The 17,594-nt window shown below is 42.2% G+C and overlaps 1 protein-coding gene across 22 annotated transcripts in view; it reads left to right on the top strand.

Annotated features, from left to right (window-relative positions):
• Positions 1 to 17,594, top strand: part of FBRSL1 (fibrosin like 1) — a 502,054-nt gene that overhangs the window by 329,435 nt on the left and 155,025 nt on the right. For all 22 annotated transcript variants that reach the window (XM_064392668.1, XM_064392660.1, XM_064392670.1 and 19 more), the window contains one exon: positions 2,440 to 2,469. In XM_064392668.1, coding sequence (XP_064248738.1) covers positions 2,440 to 2,469 — 30 coding nt within the window. The remainder of the gene's footprint in view (positions 1 to 2,439; positions 2,470 to 17,594) is intronic.

Here is a 17,594-nt window from a genome sequence, read left to right as displayed (position 1 = left end):
ATCATTTTGAATGCTTTCTAGTCAATGGATTTCAAAGTTTAATTTATTTGGTTATTTTATTACTGCAGTGTGTAATTTTTAAGCCCCTGTTAGAATTAAAATTTGTGTTGATATTGCCTAAGCATGCAATTTGAAGAAACCCATAGCTGAGTGTGCTAACTTATTTTTATGCCATTCGTGCAATAGATGTAATTCTGCTGTAACATGCTTTAGTCTGAACAATAAATCACAGAGTCAAAATATTCTGCCTCTAAAATATGAACGTTCATGTGAATGAGCACCAAGATTAAAATGGTAACTTAGGATACTTCAGTGTAGACAGGCTTTAAAAAGGAAAATAGCAAGGTCTTTGTGACCCACTCCATTATGCCAATAATTTGGAGGAATGCACAGTCCCTGTAGCATTAGGGCTTGATTTGAACTCCCCCTGGGTGGAGGTGAAAGGCTTCCCTCCACTCAGGCAGTGTTTCTCAGGAGCATGTAAATAATAAGAAGTGGACTGCTGTGACTGCATCTTCCCCCACCCCCAGCTCAGTTTTGATGAATGTGTTGCTCTGTCAGCGTGAATTATTGCTGTCTTGGGCAAGCACAAGTGCAGCAGGTACTGGGGCAGCCTTTGCCCAGCAAACCTGTTTCAGCGTGTCTCAATGTGATGGACAATTAGTCCCATTCCAAGCCCAGAGCAGACACTTGTAATTGTTTGTGGTTGCGTGACACGGGTTTGGGGAAGTCAGCAGATGGCTGCTCATGGTGATTTATCATGATTGAGTTCACTTTTGGTTTGTGGAAAAAAAACTAGAAACTGTGTTTTGTATGATAATTTCCAAAAAGGTCAGTGACAGAATAAAAGTCACAAAAAAGGCAAAAATGGCTTGTGGCAAGGTATTTACTAAAGACATGGCTGTCTGATGTTCTCGCCTACTACAAAGCAATTGGCTGGGACTTTGTACAGTTTGCTGGTATTAACTCTGGTTTTTCCCATAGAACTTGCCCACTCACAGCTCCAGGCCCCTGCAAGGCAGTGTCCTATTACTTCTTCCATTTTTCTTCAGGTTCTTTCTTTTCCAGAATGGTTACACATACAATTAGATCTGTGCACATCCTGCTAAACAGTCAGATTTCTCTGTGAAAAACATGCTGTGGATCATGTGGGGCAGTGTAAAATGGTTTCCTTTTGAAAGAAAAAGAGTTCTCCTTAGTCAAGACTGTAGAAAAACAGATTCCTTAAACCAAGCATTTTCACTGCAGTAAAATGGGAAGAAGGTGTCAGTCGGGAAGCTGAGCACTCTTCACTGCAGAATCACTGAGGGAGATTCCTTCAATATATTGGGGCTGTTTGTGTGCTTTGCGTGTTTCAGAGAATTTGATTAAATATTGTCTCATAAATCAGCAGAAAACTGAGAATGTAACAGCTGAAATTTCTGCTGTGTGACTTGAGGATTAAAGAACGTGACAGGAAAGATTCCCCTGCCCCACTCCAGGAGGAAATCTGGGCAAAATGACCAAACAGATCTATTCCTGTTACATTCATGACACCGAATCAGGTGTGCTCTCATGGACCATTTCCACATTTGGGGTTTGTCACTGCTGGCTTGCAGAGTCCCCTCTTGTTGACCCAGTGAACTCTTTAGGGTGCTGCCAGTTACAGAAACCCACCAGGCCATCCCATCAGCAGCTGGCTGAAGGAGAAAATTCCCATTGGGCACCAAGGCTACAGAACACACTGACCACTTCTGTCAGCATAACAGACACCAAGAGATTTACTGCTGCTCCCAGCTGTAAATCTCTCTGAGCTCCAGCCAGCAAGATGTGCATGTCCTGAAATGTTCAGTGCTCAAGTTATCTTTCCATCATTTGTGCTGTGAAAATAGAGCATTTCATTTTCAGAGCCTGAAAGAGATTGCACTCCAAAACTCCTTAAGTAAACACTTCCTCCTGGGATCGTGATCTCATTCAAACTAAAAAATGTACCAGAATTTATGATGTATTTTAATTACTATTCTTGGTACCACTCATTAAATTAGAAATTGATTTCCAGTTTCACAGTTTCCTTGTTAGATGGCAAAGTGCTTATCAAGGTGAAGCAATGCAAAACTGTTACTATATATTCCATGATTTGGGATGATAAAAAGGCATGCTTTTTGTTGTGGTACTCATGTTACAGTGGTTGTTATAATGCATCACTGAATGTCTTTTTTGTTTAAAGTTTGCTTTCCCCCATCCAAGTAAGAGTACACCATACATTTGTATAAGAGAGGATATGGCTTTCTGTGGTTTATGCTAGCAATGTAAAAGGCATTACTGCTGACATCAGAAGTGTGTTTCATTGAACTGTGAACATCATAAACAGCTATCCTAAAGATTTAAGAGGATGATGCAAAAGATCCCTATACAAAAAGGTGTTTCTCAAAATCTTTTTTCTCTCTCTCTAATCCACAGTGTGACAGCGAGAGCGATATTGACGATAAGGTAAGACTGAATTTTCTTATTTCATGTGCTTGGAAATTCCCTGATAGTCAAAATAAGAATGAATTTGAAAATAACATTTTCCTCCAGTCTTTATGTCAAATTTAAAAATATCTACAATTGAATGAAAAAGCATCAGATCTGCTACTCTGTGATCTTCACTAGCTTCTATTTGCAGAAAAGAGAGTCCTGTTAACATAATAGTCTTTATTGATTATTATGTGAGCATTTTGTGAGACCTGAGTTACAGCATTAGTGCTGTTTCAGAGGAAGTTTCCACTGATAACTTGTCAGGAGCCAATATTGTATATATAGTAACCTTTGAAGATGTCAGCTGTGTAATCAGTTAGAAGATGGGACCTGCCCTCCCAAGGCAGTGTGGTAACTGTCAAGGAGTGTTTTGTCATGATGCATGCATATTTATCACAGAGCAATGATTTTTCTGACCTTCTTTTGAATACAGAGGTTGGTCATTGAAAGGTTGTAGTTTGTGTATGGGGATTTCTTGTTCACCTCTGCAAGGAAAACAGACAAGTTCCACTGTGTAGCACCAGTGGCACCATGCTTTTAAACATCAAATATATAAAAGACTTGAGTATTCCTTGCCAGCTTCTGGCAGATCAAACCTGTCAGTCTCAGGTCAGCTCTTCATCAAACCTTTATTATATTTTGGCTGTCCAGTGTCTTGCATTCATTGATGAGAGGCTGTGGCACAGTTTTCTCCTGGATCAGCATTACACAAGTGCAGGCTGACTTCAGGTAGCCCTGTGTCCCCAGCAGCACACCCAGCTGCATCAGAGGTTACCATGAGTTCAAGAGACTGCTCTGAAAGCTTTTTGTTCGTATTGTTAGAGCTTTAGAAACATTAGGCCTTCTTCAACTTCTTCTTTTAAAAATCCCATCAGATACTAAATATTCTTGGAGTGTGGCAAAAGCTGTGTTTTGAGATGGCGGCTTGATTGAAGAGAAACATTTAAATAGTGTGTTGAATGAAAGATACTGTACATATTTTGGTTTATATTATTTTAAATTTATATAAGCATATATGTATAAAGTCACTCGCTGAAACCACCCCTCTCCCCAAGTTCTGTTTCTTACAAGGTTACACAGCAGCAGAGCTGACAGCAGGGGTGGTGAGGGTGAAATATTGTTCCCTAAAAGCTTAGATACCATGGGGTTAAAACGTTTCTCAGACTGCCCAATCAAAGGAAGTAAAAGCAATCACTTAGAAAACTGTTTAAAGATCTGCCAGTCAAAGCTCAGATGAAGTTGTAAGTGACATGTAGTTTTATTATACAGCTATGCTATTAATGATTATCTAAATTACACTGGTAGACCCAGCTAGAGGCATTACATCTGAGACTGACGTTTGTTAGATTAGGTTTGACTTCACCTTGTAGAGAAGAAATTGAAATCTGAACAACATTGATTAGCTTTCAGAATGTGGGATCTGAGGTTACCTTCAGAGGAAGCTGCATTGTGTTTGGCTGGTAACTTGCTGTCCTTTACAGCAAATGAAAGGCTATTATAGTGTTCCTTACCATTAATATGACATTTCTTTACATTTCTGTAACTGTAATTTGACTTTCTAGGCTCACCTATTTCCCAGCTACCTTTCCTTAAGGTGACTCTGCCTTAATAATAACAACATTTCTTTTCTTCATAAGGAGAGCAGCACAACATCATCATCTTTCTATCTCTTGCCTGATCTGCAGAGATGTGAAACATGACACAGTACTGTTAAATAGGTGTCTGGAATTAAGTGGGGTTGTTTTTCTTGTCAGCAAAGATGTGGGCACATGCACATAAACTCACCAGGGTTGAAGTGAAGTTGCTTCAAACCTTTCATGGGGATAATGTGAGTGCAACATTGCCTTCCAGTTGGGGGAACACAGGGGCAGCCTGACTCGCTCTGCTCATACCTGACATTCTGCACTCCCCTGGAAACTCATTCAGTGTTTGTCTAAAACTTAATCTGACTGATGCAACAAAGAGCTGTAAGAATTTTGGTGTGACTGTCCTGAGGGACTACACTCATTTTCCTCCTCCCTGTGATGGCAGAACGTGTCTCCTGCCAATGCTCCCAGGCTATTGCAGCCAGGTGGAGCATTCAGCACAGTGCCTAGCCCAGCACCAGCCTTCCCAAATTACCTGGTGGGTCGGCTTCTTTCCCCACTGCTGCAGAGCAATGCTGCCTGGTCAGCAAGAACCAGCTTTTTCAAGGTACACCTACACATGCTGGCACCAAGGAAGGGCAGGGCAGGAGTTACTAATGTACTTTTGATTTGCATGACATTTTTTGTTAGTCATAAACAGCAGGTCAGTGTTGCCTGCATAAAACTCACAAGAAAGCAGACAAAAAAAGTTTGTGTTCAAGTACAAACTGAGTCAGCGACTGAGCTAGAAGCAAAACTGAAATTTTCCACCTCCTACTTCTCCCTCTGTACCATGCTAGTAATTATCCACTATTTATTTAGTTCATAGGTGTATGGGCTATTGAGCTCCTAATGTTTTCAAACATAGATGTTGGGGTAAAATTAAGGTTTTACCTTCACTGCATTGTAAAATATAAACATACTCCTGATGGTTTGGTTTTTTCCCTTGTGCAGGGCTCCAGGGGAGAAAAGCAATTGAGCATAGTCAGTCACATGTACAGTGTATCAGAAAGAGGAGCCATTACTTTAGTGCAAGGTACAGTTTCACAGCAGATTGTGAGTGTTTCCAAACATTGCACTGCTGTTTTTAATAATTGGAGAAGAGGAGCTGAAGGCAGGGGACTTGTCAATCCCATCTACTTTCTGAGAACTGTCTCTGGCCAAGTAATAGCCTTTCACTTCTGCATCACTGCTGAAATCTCAGAGGAAGTAAGTGGGATGATACTTTCTCACACCTATCATTCTGTCACCATGTGCTCCTCACAGAACTGTTTGAGGTACCCAAACTAATAAAGTGAGCTGTCCAGCCATTTAATCAAGCGAGAAACTTAGCAAATCATGCGTTCCCCGAGATGGAAATGCAAATCCTGTTTCCTTTACTCTGTGCTCAGTGAAGGACATTGGTCTGGGCTCTGCAGCTGTAAGGAGGATTGCAGTGCTGCTTGCTGAAGCTGGGGAAATGATAGTGTGCTTTTTGAGAGGGAGGAGGGAGAGAAAGGGAGTCAGTCTGATACTTGTATTACACTGTCTCTTCTCTGTGCACTAGCTGAGATGTGGAGCTCACGGTCCATAAACATTGTTACTGAAAATATATACTTCCTTTAATAGCAACAACAGCATTAACAGATAGCAATTACCCTTCATTTTCAGGAACTATAAAGTCTCCATTAATTCAAGATTTATGTAGTTATAGCATTTAGCACAGGAATAACACCACAGAGAATTGGTTTATACACATGTAATGAGAGAGCTTATGGCATACTTTAGTGAACATTAACATAATAGAGTAATATAAACCATCAACAGTTCCACTTATTGTCTCTTACCTGCTTTAGCATCACTGTGAAAAGTGGCTAGCAGCTTGGTAATGTGCTCTGTTAAATGGTATTCTGCAGAAAGCCAAAAGTCAACTTGTGTAAAACAAGGGAATGAGTAATCTCTGCTCGTTACTCCAAAATGTTGCTCTCATTTTTTTAATAACAGTGTTCAAGATTGCATTAAAAAAGGCGCCTGTTTCTTTCTTTAAAAGTAATTCAGTGTTCATGTTCTTTCAGTCTTGGACTTCTGTCTGCTCTGTGTGAAATTGTGGGTTGTCAGCTTAATTACACGGCCCCGCCATGTAAGTGAGCTCTCCAAATCAGGGGTTAGATATCAAGCATTCTTCATTTAATGTGGTACTAAGTAAGTTGTGCAAAAAATGGAACTGTATTTCTAAGTTCAGTCAGTATTTACAGTATATTTGTTCTGTAGTTGATGTTTTAGCTGTAGCAAGCAACTTCTGAGACAGGCAAAGTTAAATCCGAGGTGGAGACAAAAACTCTTGAAGTCATTGTTTTCTCAGGACTTTCTGCAGCAGCCCAGTGAGTTCCTTAGGCTGTGCTTGTGGCAACGTGAATCAGCCTTGCTATGCTTTAATTTGCTAATCCCAGCGTCCCAAGAGGTGCCTGGAAGTCAGCAGCAACAGGAGAGCAGGTGCAGTTTGGCCTGGGATGGATGGGGGGAGCAGCATGGTGGTGCTGTGATCCTCCACCTGGGGCTGGGTTCCCATCCTGCTGCTGTAGGAACACAGAACAGCTCATGGCTTGAGGATGAGATGGGAGAGAAGGGACCCAGGTGAGTGGGGGGACACTTAACAGCTGCACTGATCAGTATGCCAGCAGCCTCCTTGTTGTCCAGCTCTGATTTCATAGGTATTAATCTAAAGAGGGTATTTTTAGGCATTAATGTTTTAGGAGGCATTTGAGAGGGAAAGTCAGGTAGCTTTATGGCTGTGAATGGGAAGTTATTCTCAGTAGCAAAAGGCACAGTGGTGAAAAGTGAGGAGGTGCTCATTTGAAAGTTTACCAAGGGGGTGATTGAATCAGACCAGTGAGAGATGGAGGTTTACAGCAATGCTGAATGTCACTGCTGGGAAGAAGTAAGCTGTGAAAGAGTCAAAACACAAAGAGTGATAGTTTGCCATTCAGGAGGTGAGAAGCTGTGTAGGAAGCAAAGCCACAGACTAGGGAAATGATCTTGCAGCAACTTTTCCTTGGCACAAGGACACAGTTACATCTTCTGTCACCAAAGGGAAGACAAAATGGTAAATGAAGGGTGAGGCAGCTTGACCAAGAATGTAGCTGTGTGGATAAACAGAGGATGCTCCTTATGTTACAGAGAACAAGGATACACAGGACTTAAAACATAAGTTGAATATTTTGATGTCAGGAGTATTGTGAGTCAAAGAGAGTGCTGAGAACTGTGGGTTTGAGTGAGAGATGGAGGTGATAAGAGTAGAAGCAATGAGAAGAATAAGCTGTATGGAAGATCTGGGGGATGAAATTATCACTGTTGTTTCAGCTGTGTTGACCTTGAAAGGATATCCACAAGCCCACAGGAAAAATCATAGTTCAGGCAGCAGGAGAAAGGGATGCAATAATGAAGAGAGGCCTAGGAGTTGCTCTAGCAGGAATGGTCACTCTGTTTGTGTGTGTTTGTGTCTGAGATTACCCAGAAATAAGAAAAGCCCCCTCCAGTGCTATTGCTGGAGGCTTCTCTTCCTTTGCTCGTTATATTTTATCTGGCAATGAAAAGGGTGGCTTCCATCTGATTTGTTTTTGTGAGGCTGGAAGTTTAGTTCCCGCTTCAGGTAATCTGTTATTTGCTGGTTTTGAAGCCTACCCAGACCAAGGTCCCCAAACTGGTTTTGTCCATCATTCAATTGTCCTTTTCTCTGAGAAATTAAACTTGGTACTTTCCCAGAAATTGAGATTCATACTGGTTGCAGCAGAAGGGAAAGATCAAACATGGAATTGAACTGAGGGCTTTCACGTGGCAGTATTTGCACTTCTGTTAGCATTACACTTCAGTCTATGACAGTTCTCAGCTGTGGCTAATAATGAGAAATCTCCATTTGCCAGTTACTTCCCAGCTGGGTTCTCAGACAGAACTGAAGTGGTTTTGCCATAGGATGCTCTGGCTTATGGACAGCAGTGCTGAATGTCCTTGTGGAAGTGTGTGCTGGGCTCTGCTGCAGGCTTGGCATCCTGCAGTACTGTTACATGTATGCATATATACATGCACAGAATCAGTGCTTCTGCAAAAGTTTATTTCTTACAGACAGAAAACCCAGTGATACAGAGTGAAAACTAGTGAGAAAGCTCTCTCCCATACAGTAATAACTGGGTAAAGACTGTTAGTTCTCCTAATGGAAGAAAGCCTCTGTTTTACAGACAATCTGTGTGTTGTTATTAAAAACAGATCTGCTTTTTAAACAATATCAAAATATTGAATTTAAAATAACCTTGTAGCCCTTGAAAGATTTGGGTGCTATAAACAGGCAAATGTAATCTTGTTGCCAGTACAGGAAGACAAAAATTCACCACTCAGTGAATTTGTTTTATTTAAATGTTCTCCATGAATAGATTTACCAGAAAAATAGCATCCTCTAAGCCCACTGCATACCCAGTTCACTCAGTTGTTCTCTGGGAAATGCCAGATGGGGGAGAGACTTGGCATGGCCTGGGCTTCCATCCTTCCACCCACCATGTGCGTGGAGCAGACACAAAGGTTCCCACTGAGACTTGGGGCAGCTGAGTTAAGCCCTGAAAGTTCTTCCAGAGGGAGAGGAGCGTTCCAAGTTGTGCTTCTCAGCTACAGCTCTGGTAAATATTATTAGTAATAATAGCTCTCCTTGACCTTTGTATTTAAATAAAGCAAGAATGCAGTTAAAAAAATGAAGCAGAGTCAATGCTTCAGCACCAATGTCCTCCCCTCCTGCTGAGATTTTGTGGTTTTTTCTTATCCAGACAAAAACTCAAATTTTAAGTACATTAGTCTGTATATAACAAGCTGAGTCATCACAGTCTGTGGTGCCCATATTCATTCTTGAAAATGTAGAAAAGAGTTTTCAGAGCAAACAATGAGAAGAGCCTTCTAGTTTGATGAAAAAAATCCATCATTAATTCACATAAAAGGCTTGAAGAGATCTTATGTAGAGCTTTTGGGCACAACAGGATAATACCAGTTCTGTTGCTGGCAGTCAGCATGTCCCTGGCCCCCTGCTTTCTCCATTGTTTGACATCTCCCTGTTCCAGTTCCCCATCCAGGAGCATTTTCTTATCTTACCAGGGACCTTGTGAAGAATCTTTTCAGATGTGAGGCAACAGAGAAGAGAGCAGTTGTGTACAGCTGTCTGCCCACATCAAGAAAAGCCATTATAACATTGTCAGGTAGTCTGAGTCCAAAGGGCTACCTGTGCAATGGCAGGAACTCCCTGGAAGGTGATCAGATAGAACATAACAGAGTAGGCAGGTGATAGGAATTGGCAACTGAGTTAGGCAATTCAATTAATTAAATCGAATTATATAATTAACTGTAAAGATGCCAAGGAGATGGGAATTCTGGAGGGTGCATACTCCAATAGCCACAATTGCAGGCCCTCATTTGGCTTGCAGAGTTTCTCATTCCTGTATTCCAAAATCATTTGCCAGGCTGGGTAACACAGAAGGGCACAGTGTGCAGCACCGTGTCCCCTGGGCAGGACTAAAGGATACAGCTCAAGTGGGCTCTGTTCCTGCCCTGGCTGCACCTGGAGTGGGAAAATGAACCTTCCTCTGCCCTGCCCACCCTTGATGCTCAAAGCACATGATCTGCAAACTTGGTACTTTACCCTCTGCATGAAATTCAAGTTAGAATGTCACTTCTGATTCCATATTAGTCATTATTGGTTTCTCTGTGTGTGCTGTAAAGATTGTGTAATTCCAGTTAATACTTCATACTTTTTAACGTTTCCTGATGGTCTTTAATACTGAGTTCTACCCAGCTGCATTTTTCTTGAGAAGGAAAATGTTCTCCTTAGCAAATGGCTCACATTTAGTTTTGTGGTATCTGAAAGCTTCACTTGATTCCTGGTACAGCTCTTGGTCTTCCAAAGTTTCTGCATTTTCATGAGTTTGCTCTAATTTTGTTTGATACCTCTATGACTGTTGAGGAGTGTACATTCAGTCAAAGCTGTGCATAAGTTCAAACCAGAGCAGTGGCTTGAATGAAGCTTTTATGAGTTCTTGTCTGCTTAAGGTGAACTCTGCAGGTTGTGCTCTCGGCCAGCACAGCTCCCACCAACCCTGTGTCTGGAGTGTCAGAAGCATCAGCAGGTCTTGATTACACCCACTGATGCCAAGTCTTCCACTCTTGGATGGTCAGTTTGAAATATCTCACATAACAGGCTCAGTTTCCAAGCCTTTCCTCGGCCTTTGCCACACCTGTGTCAAAATTAGTTGGAGATCTTTGCCTAAATCTTTGGCAGCAGCTGACTTAATTTGTGGTTTACTACTCCTGACAGTTTATTGGGGAAGCAAAGCGTGCCTTCATCTCCAATAATAAACAGCCCACCCGCCGACACTTTGACAGACTTAATGGTTTTTTTATACAAAAATGGACAGACTTAATGTTTCAACTGTAGCGATCATCTGTCCTGATCTCCTTAATGAAATTAGATTAAGTGCACCTGGGAAAATGCTGAGACGGCACATTGCCTTCATCACCTTCCTTAATTTAAAACCAATTTGCGGGGAAAATATCCTCTGAAGCTGAGGGAGGCAGAGAGAAGGGGGAGGGAAGGGGATTTTAAAATCTATCTGGATAGCTACTGGCAGTTTTAATTCCTTTCCCTGCTGGCAATGTGAAATATTAACAGCCATAAGAACTGAGAGTTTAAAGACTTACCAACCTTTTTGCCTTTCTTAGGGGAAACAGAAACAAAAAAATATCTTTACCATCAAGATTACATCTAGGAATAAAGTCCAGGATATGCTGGGGCTCAGAGTTGGGGCTGGGCAGGGAAGAGAGGAATGGCTGAAATATGAAAGTGTCTTCTTCCAAGAGCTAGACCATGTTTTCCTAAAATATATTGTAACCCCTAGGTGTTGGTGGTGCTTACTGTCTGCTTTTACCTTGATAATGATTTAGTTGTGCTGAAAAATAGTCATTTGCCCACATAGCTGTGAAATCAGCTGCAATATGTGCAATATAATGTGACCTGAAAACGACTGCAAATGTTCCTTTGGCTCATTCTGAGGAGAGCAAGAAACATGTCTTTTTAATTAAAAAGAAAACGTCGCAAAGAATAACAATAACTTTTCTTTTTCTCCATGAAGGATGATTCCTGTTCTCTCACTGACTCCACTGATTGGAACCATGCTAGCAGTTAGCTCAAGGTCTTCCAGTGCTGAGGTGGTCAGAGAGCACAGCAGTCTGTGATAGGCTGGAAAGTCTCCTTATAGCAGAATTCTAAATGCTTACAGCCTTTGTTATTTGGACTGTTACAGTCCAAGCTCAGCAATGCAGTTGATTTATCTATCTCCTGTCTCTGGTTTCAGTGTTTCAGGAAGAGGAAACTTCACACTTGGAGGTGGTTTTCTTTATTTGCTTAGAATTGGCTTTGCTCTTGGTGAAATCTTTCCCAGCCCAGGCTGGGCAGAGATGTCCACCTCGTGTCTGACTACTTTCAGGATCACTGAACCCACACCAAAAAGGGAAGCCCCATCTAACCCAGAGCTCTAGAAATGTCTGGTGACAGGCTGGGGTTTTGTGGAGGTAATTGATGCACAGTCACTCCTGTTCCTCCAGCTGCTGCTCATCACCCCTCAGGACCTCAGTCATGGTGACCTGTGAAGAAAAAGTCATTCAGAACAACCATGTTGAAAGTCTCAGCTAAATTATATTAATTAGTGGAGGTGGGGCCCTATTTTCAAAGTGCTCCTTACCCTAATCAAAGTCAGCAGTGTCCATGGATGCTCTGTGCATCCCAAAATCTGTTCAGCCATCTTCATCCACTTGACTGGTCTATCAGTGGGACTCCTTCTGTAAGGAGTTTGTATGAGTAGCCCAATTGCTGTCAATGAATAATTTAAATGATTTAAGCCTCAGATGTGCTTCTTAATAATGAGGGAAATCAGCCCCATATGTCCTTGTCCATAAATACTGGAAGATGGGGACAAGTCACTTTTAAATGGGATTCATTTATTTTTAAATGGAATCATGATAAGTGTTTTAAAGGTAATCAAGCATGTGTCGCTATCCTGAATATTATAAATATAAAAGAATATTAGCCTAAAATTGAAGGGGATCCCATTCATATATAAACTCAATTAAGGTATCATGCAAGGATAAAAGCACAGAGTAACCTTAGGTAACCAACAAAGATGTTAAGGTGTCTGTTCTTTTTATTAATTGCCACAAAGGTGGCTGAAGTGACCAACATGTGTTATGCATGTCACTATATATTATGAACACTCAGATCCCAGTTACTGAGTGACTGCAGCCATTTTCAACCCTTTAAATTTGTAGGTAACCTCACCCTGCCTGCAGAAGGTGAAGGAAGTAAGAATTTTTGTACTGTGATTATTGAGCTTGTTCCTATAAAACAACATATATCCTACCAAAAAGGTCTCCTTCCTATCTTTGTATTTTTAGTCTCCCTTTTTTTGGTGAAACATGAGTTTCTTGTCCTTTTCCCATCTCTCAGTTTTTGTCTGACAGCATCAGTGGCACCTCCTCTGCTCTGCCCGTGCTCTTGGCCCTGGGCTGTGAGATGCCAATCTCTTGCTGGTGGTTTTCTCATGAGGCAGGCTGCCTTCAAGGACCAATCTGTGGCTCTTCCCCACAAAACCTAACAAATGTTATGTATAGGATGGTGTGCAGTTAGTGATTGTTTGTATTTCTGGTGTTGCATTTTAGGATCCATAAGACAGAGAATCCACATTGAGACACAGGGAATGGGAGAAATATGCCTGCCAGTTATTTTTAGTAGCACTATAAAGTCAATTAGAACTAAAGCAGATGTGTATTAGAGGTTAATTCATATTAAGAATAGCACTGCACTAGCTACCACTTTCATCTGGAAGCAGGTGCAAGTCTGTCTGTGCTACTTGCTTTTAATGTGATCTAGTGAAAAAAAAAAGGATCTTTTTAAGCCATCTTATTAGCTTCAAAAGTTATTATATCCCACCTTCTTAGTCTGTAAGATCACTGGTGTTGAATTGATTTGTCAGTTCTGCCAGTTTGCATTGCCATGGATGTAAAGGAGGCAGGAGGAAGGACAGTTCTTGCCTGGGCAATCTTACAGTTTCCAGCTGCAATTCTTGGCTGTTCAGCTGGTGGGTATACTTGGTACAGCAGCAGTGTTTGAAAACATTTCTAACAGGCCTGTAAGCCCCAGTGATCATTAAATCCATTCTGTCTTATAATTTCAAACTTTCTTCTCCCTCCCTACCCTGTCTCCCTTTTGTCTTCCCTCTGCCTCGTGGTTCTTTCAAGTTAATGCTGTCCAAGGCAGACAAACAGCACACAAAGGACTGAGTGGAGCTAGGAAAGGTGATGTTGTTGCCTCTCAGTGTTACTCAGCAGAATGACTGAGCAATGCTAATCATGTACCTAAGTCTCCTCTGCATCAGTTTAAATTCTTGAAGAGCTGTGAGAAGTGGATTAAGCCTGTGCCCTGGTGCCCTGCTAAAACCAGATCTGGGTTTTCACTCCCTCCCAAACACACACAGCCCGGGGGCAGTGGGATCCTGTTTGGAGTGGGGGCTGTAGCAGCACAAGAGCCATTTCTTGTGGCTGAGTGCTGAAACTCGCTGTTCTCTGACCTTCAGTTGTGGCTGTGTCTCAGGCTTGTACCTCAGGCAAAATTCCCATTCATCCTGCCATTGTAAAGAGCAAACATTGGGGGGGCAGAATAACTCTGCGGCGAGAACTGGATAATGTAGTTCAAGTCCGTGGCCTAATTCCTCTGATGATGTTGTTTAAAACATTATTTTCTCATTACCCTTTGTGAGCTGAGCTTCAGAGCTCTCCATTAAAAATAACAGCAGTGACTTGAATTAATTGGTTAGAAAACATTTCTTCTCTCAGCCATGTTCCACAACAAAACCTGAGGAAGCCAAGAAAAATGCTGGCCCAGATTTGGAAGAAGTTTTGTTCGAGGCCTGAAGCCTCCACGTTGCTCTGCAGACAAACACACACATCCCTGGGTCTGTTGTAACTGCCTTGGGTTTACAGGAAAAGAAGCCAGGCCGGCTGCAGGGCTCAAAAACAGTTGCTTGCCAGATTCTGATTTATTTGACAGCCTCCATAATAAAGTAACTATTTGTCTAACTCTTCCTGATTAGTCTGAAGAGGTTCTGCCAATCTGAAGAGGATTGACTAGTCAGGAAACCACTGGTATTTTGGCCTTTTTTTTTTTTCTTTAAGGGCTGTGATATTATTTGCAATAATTTCTCCTTTATTAAGTTTGGCATTTCAAAATTATTCACTGCTGCAATGTGAACATTTTCCACATCAACAATAAGTCTATTACGGAGAAATTTACAAAAACAAAATGACTTCATATTGCTTGCAGATGTATTCTGTAAAAGTAATTGTTTTTCACTAGATTTTAATGTTTCTAGGCCTTTGTAAACATAATGCCTAAATACTTTTATTCAATAAACGAGACCCATTCAGTAATTGCTTGCACATTTGAAGTCCAGTAAATAAGGAGCAGATTTCGACCAAAATCTGTGTATCATTTAAGCTGCTTAGGTCACAGCCCTAGGGCAGAAAAGAACTGGTGAGAAACTTGTGTTTTCAGAAGTGGAGAACTGTGACTTCAGAAACCAAGACAAATAAGCCCCATTTCTCTTTAATTAGTGGATTCCTGCTTTCTTTATTCTTCGTTCAGTAAGGCTGGGAATTCAAAGGAGGCTGGAGATGTTAAGCATTCTGTTCTCTGGACTTTCTTTATAGTCTACGGATACCAAAGTCCTTGAGGCTCCATTGGAAATCCCATCACACAAATCCATATTTTTTCCTTGAATGCATTGTTTTCAGGTTGGAGGCACCATTGTGCATAGACAGAGAACATACACGCATGTGGAATGGAAATTGTGGCTGGTATCACTAACTGTGTGCCTTGGTTTTATATGTATTAGGTTTAGTATGTACTATTTTTTAAATGCCAGAAGTATGGGAGACCTCATTGAAGCTAGGAGAACCTCTAGGAAGTATCTTGTCTTCAATTTGGGCAAAATGTCAAAACTTAAAACAAAAAAGGCAGTGCATGAATAACTGGATATTGCTTGTCATGCAAGAAAAATAACTTACAGAGCAAAGTAGAATCCAGAAATAAAATTGAAATAAAAACAAAAACAAACAAATACCACATGTATTGTAATTTTTGTGTGAGACGTGTTTGGTGGAGTCCTTAAATCAAACAGCTTACAGACTGCATTGATGAGCTCTCATCGTGCCTGAGGAAAGTAATACCCAGTGAAGTATTTTCTGTGGTGGTTTGTTTTCCTCTACAGATATTTTACAAGGCACAGGGACCTTTTAATGGAATCAAGGAGGGAAAAGGTCTAAAAGACAATGTGTAGTTTTTCCTTGGACCTTGTTACCTTCTGTTCTCCAGACACTGTATTCTCATGGGTGAATCTCTGGCCTGTTCAAAGGCAGCAGTAAAATCCTGTTTCATTTAAGTATGGCCAAGATTTCAGCTAGTCTCAGCAAGAATGCCCCTCACTGTCCCTTAGGCCATCATGTTCCTTTAACATGGGTGCTCAGGTAAGCAGTAGCAAAGTTGGCTTTTCTCTGGATGAAGGTGTGTGCAGGTAATGAGCAGTCATCTCCTGTGGCACTGGGGATGTGGGGTGCAGCAGGTCCCACTGACCCCCTGCCAGGTGACAAGTCATGAAAAAGCAGACCCTTTGAGAAAAACTGGCTTTGTATATATCAGCCCTTAATCTTTTGCTCGTGTTTATCACGGGGTGTTTCCCTGCCATCACAGGTCATTCCCAGTCAGCTTGCTTCATGTCTGATTCCCTCTCCTTTCCCCCCTCCTATCCAAAGAGCAACAACCCTAAAAGCCCATAAAGCTTTGCAGCTGTTTTCACACATAATTAAATTGTCCTGGGTAATCCTTGCCGGTGGCTTTCGTACGGCGGTGGGGGAATCGCATTGAAGCCGCCGCCGAGATTCGATTACTGGGATTCCTGTCCACATCAGCTGCTCCACGAAGGCCTCTCTGATGTTTCCAGGGCTCAGTAAAGCTTCACACAGGGAAGAGACATTCCTTGTTCCTCACAGCAGCTGCCTCTGCCTGCACAGGGTGAAGGAGACACACAGCAGGGAGAGGAGCTTTAGGCTCTGTACCTGTGGCTGTGGATGTTGCTTGTGAACCCTCCCTGACAGACCTGGACAGGCTGCTGTGGTCTGTTCCGTGTAGAAACTCCCTTAGTGGTTTTGGATTTATCATTTTCATTTGGCCAGAGGTGTGTACCTGCTCTTCCACCTGCACATCTTCCTCTCTTGTGCCTCTAACTTTTGGTTGTTGCTTTATCAGATATTTCATGTTAAAGCATAGTGTGAAAAGCATCGAGTCAAAGGAAATAAAGGGTCATTTGAAGTGACCCTTGAGCATCAAGAATTGCAGTTTTCTTCTGGAATTTGCAAAGGCTGTAGCATTTTTTAGAGCAGGAGTAAGCTGGAAAGTATTCTCTCCGTCAGAAAAGCCAGGAAAATCAGTGTAACAAACAGGGATATACCAAAGCCTCTTCGTCTCACTGGGTATTCTCTCCAGGGAATTATATATGCTGAGTATTGCCATGATACATGCTCTTTATTATGTCTCTCAGCACACAGCACCACTGCTGAAAGTACTTCCATTCACTTGTTATCTAATCTCTGTCATCAGAGGTCAATGGATACAGCCCAAGGTCCTCCCTTGGCTTATTTCCAAGCAAAAGCCCTGCATCCCTTGCAAAAGCCTGTTTCAAATGGAGTATAAACAGGGACTTGCCTCACACACTGGCCAGGAGTCCAGGTTCTTCAGTGTCACCTTCCTGGGTCATGGCAGTCAGTCGTGCAGCTTTGTCACTGATTTCCAAAGATAGCTCTGTGGGTGATGCTGGAAATGAACTGTGTGTTGTATTAAAGCCCCCAGGAGCTCTGGCCAAGCACCACATCCTCACTAGGATATTTGGGTCACCAAAAGGCTGTCCCCCCTACAGGTAGCTCATGCAGCAGGGAGAAGGCAGAGAGTGTGCATGGGCTCCAAAGAGGTCCCATAAGCCAACAAGGTGAGGAGTGGCTCTGTCAGACCTGGAAGGCCTAAGAGCTGTCTGTGGCATTGCCATTAAGGTAAATTTTGAGCAGGATAAGGAGGCAGGTCTGTAGGTGTCAGTGGGAAGCTCCTCCCAGCTGCGAGGGGAGGCTGGAAGAGAGCGTGGTCCAAGAGGTGGGTGCAGGAGACTGGTCTCAACCTGTTCCCACTGTGCTTGGGCATGGAGGAGCTCTCCAGAGAACTGGGAAGTGATGAGAGGAGATGCAGAGGAGGTGCAATGTTGTGTGCAGTAGCTGTGTTTTGTAACAACCTCTGTTATTAGAGGAGCAGAAGCTTGTGTCCCAAGGAAAACACCCAGGCTGATAGGCTATCCTGCAGCCTGACTAGACATTTAT

Source organism: Passer domesticus, chromosome 17, assembly GCF_036417665.1.
Source record: "Passer domesticus isolate bPasDom1 chromosome 17, bPasDom1.hap1, whole genome shotgun sequence".
Taxonomy (NCBI): domain Eukaryota; kingdom Metazoa; phylum Chordata; class Aves; order Passeriformes; family Passeridae; genus Passer; species Passer domesticus.
Note: the sequence above shows the minus strand (reverse complement) of the source record. Positions and strands in the feature narration are given on the sequence as shown.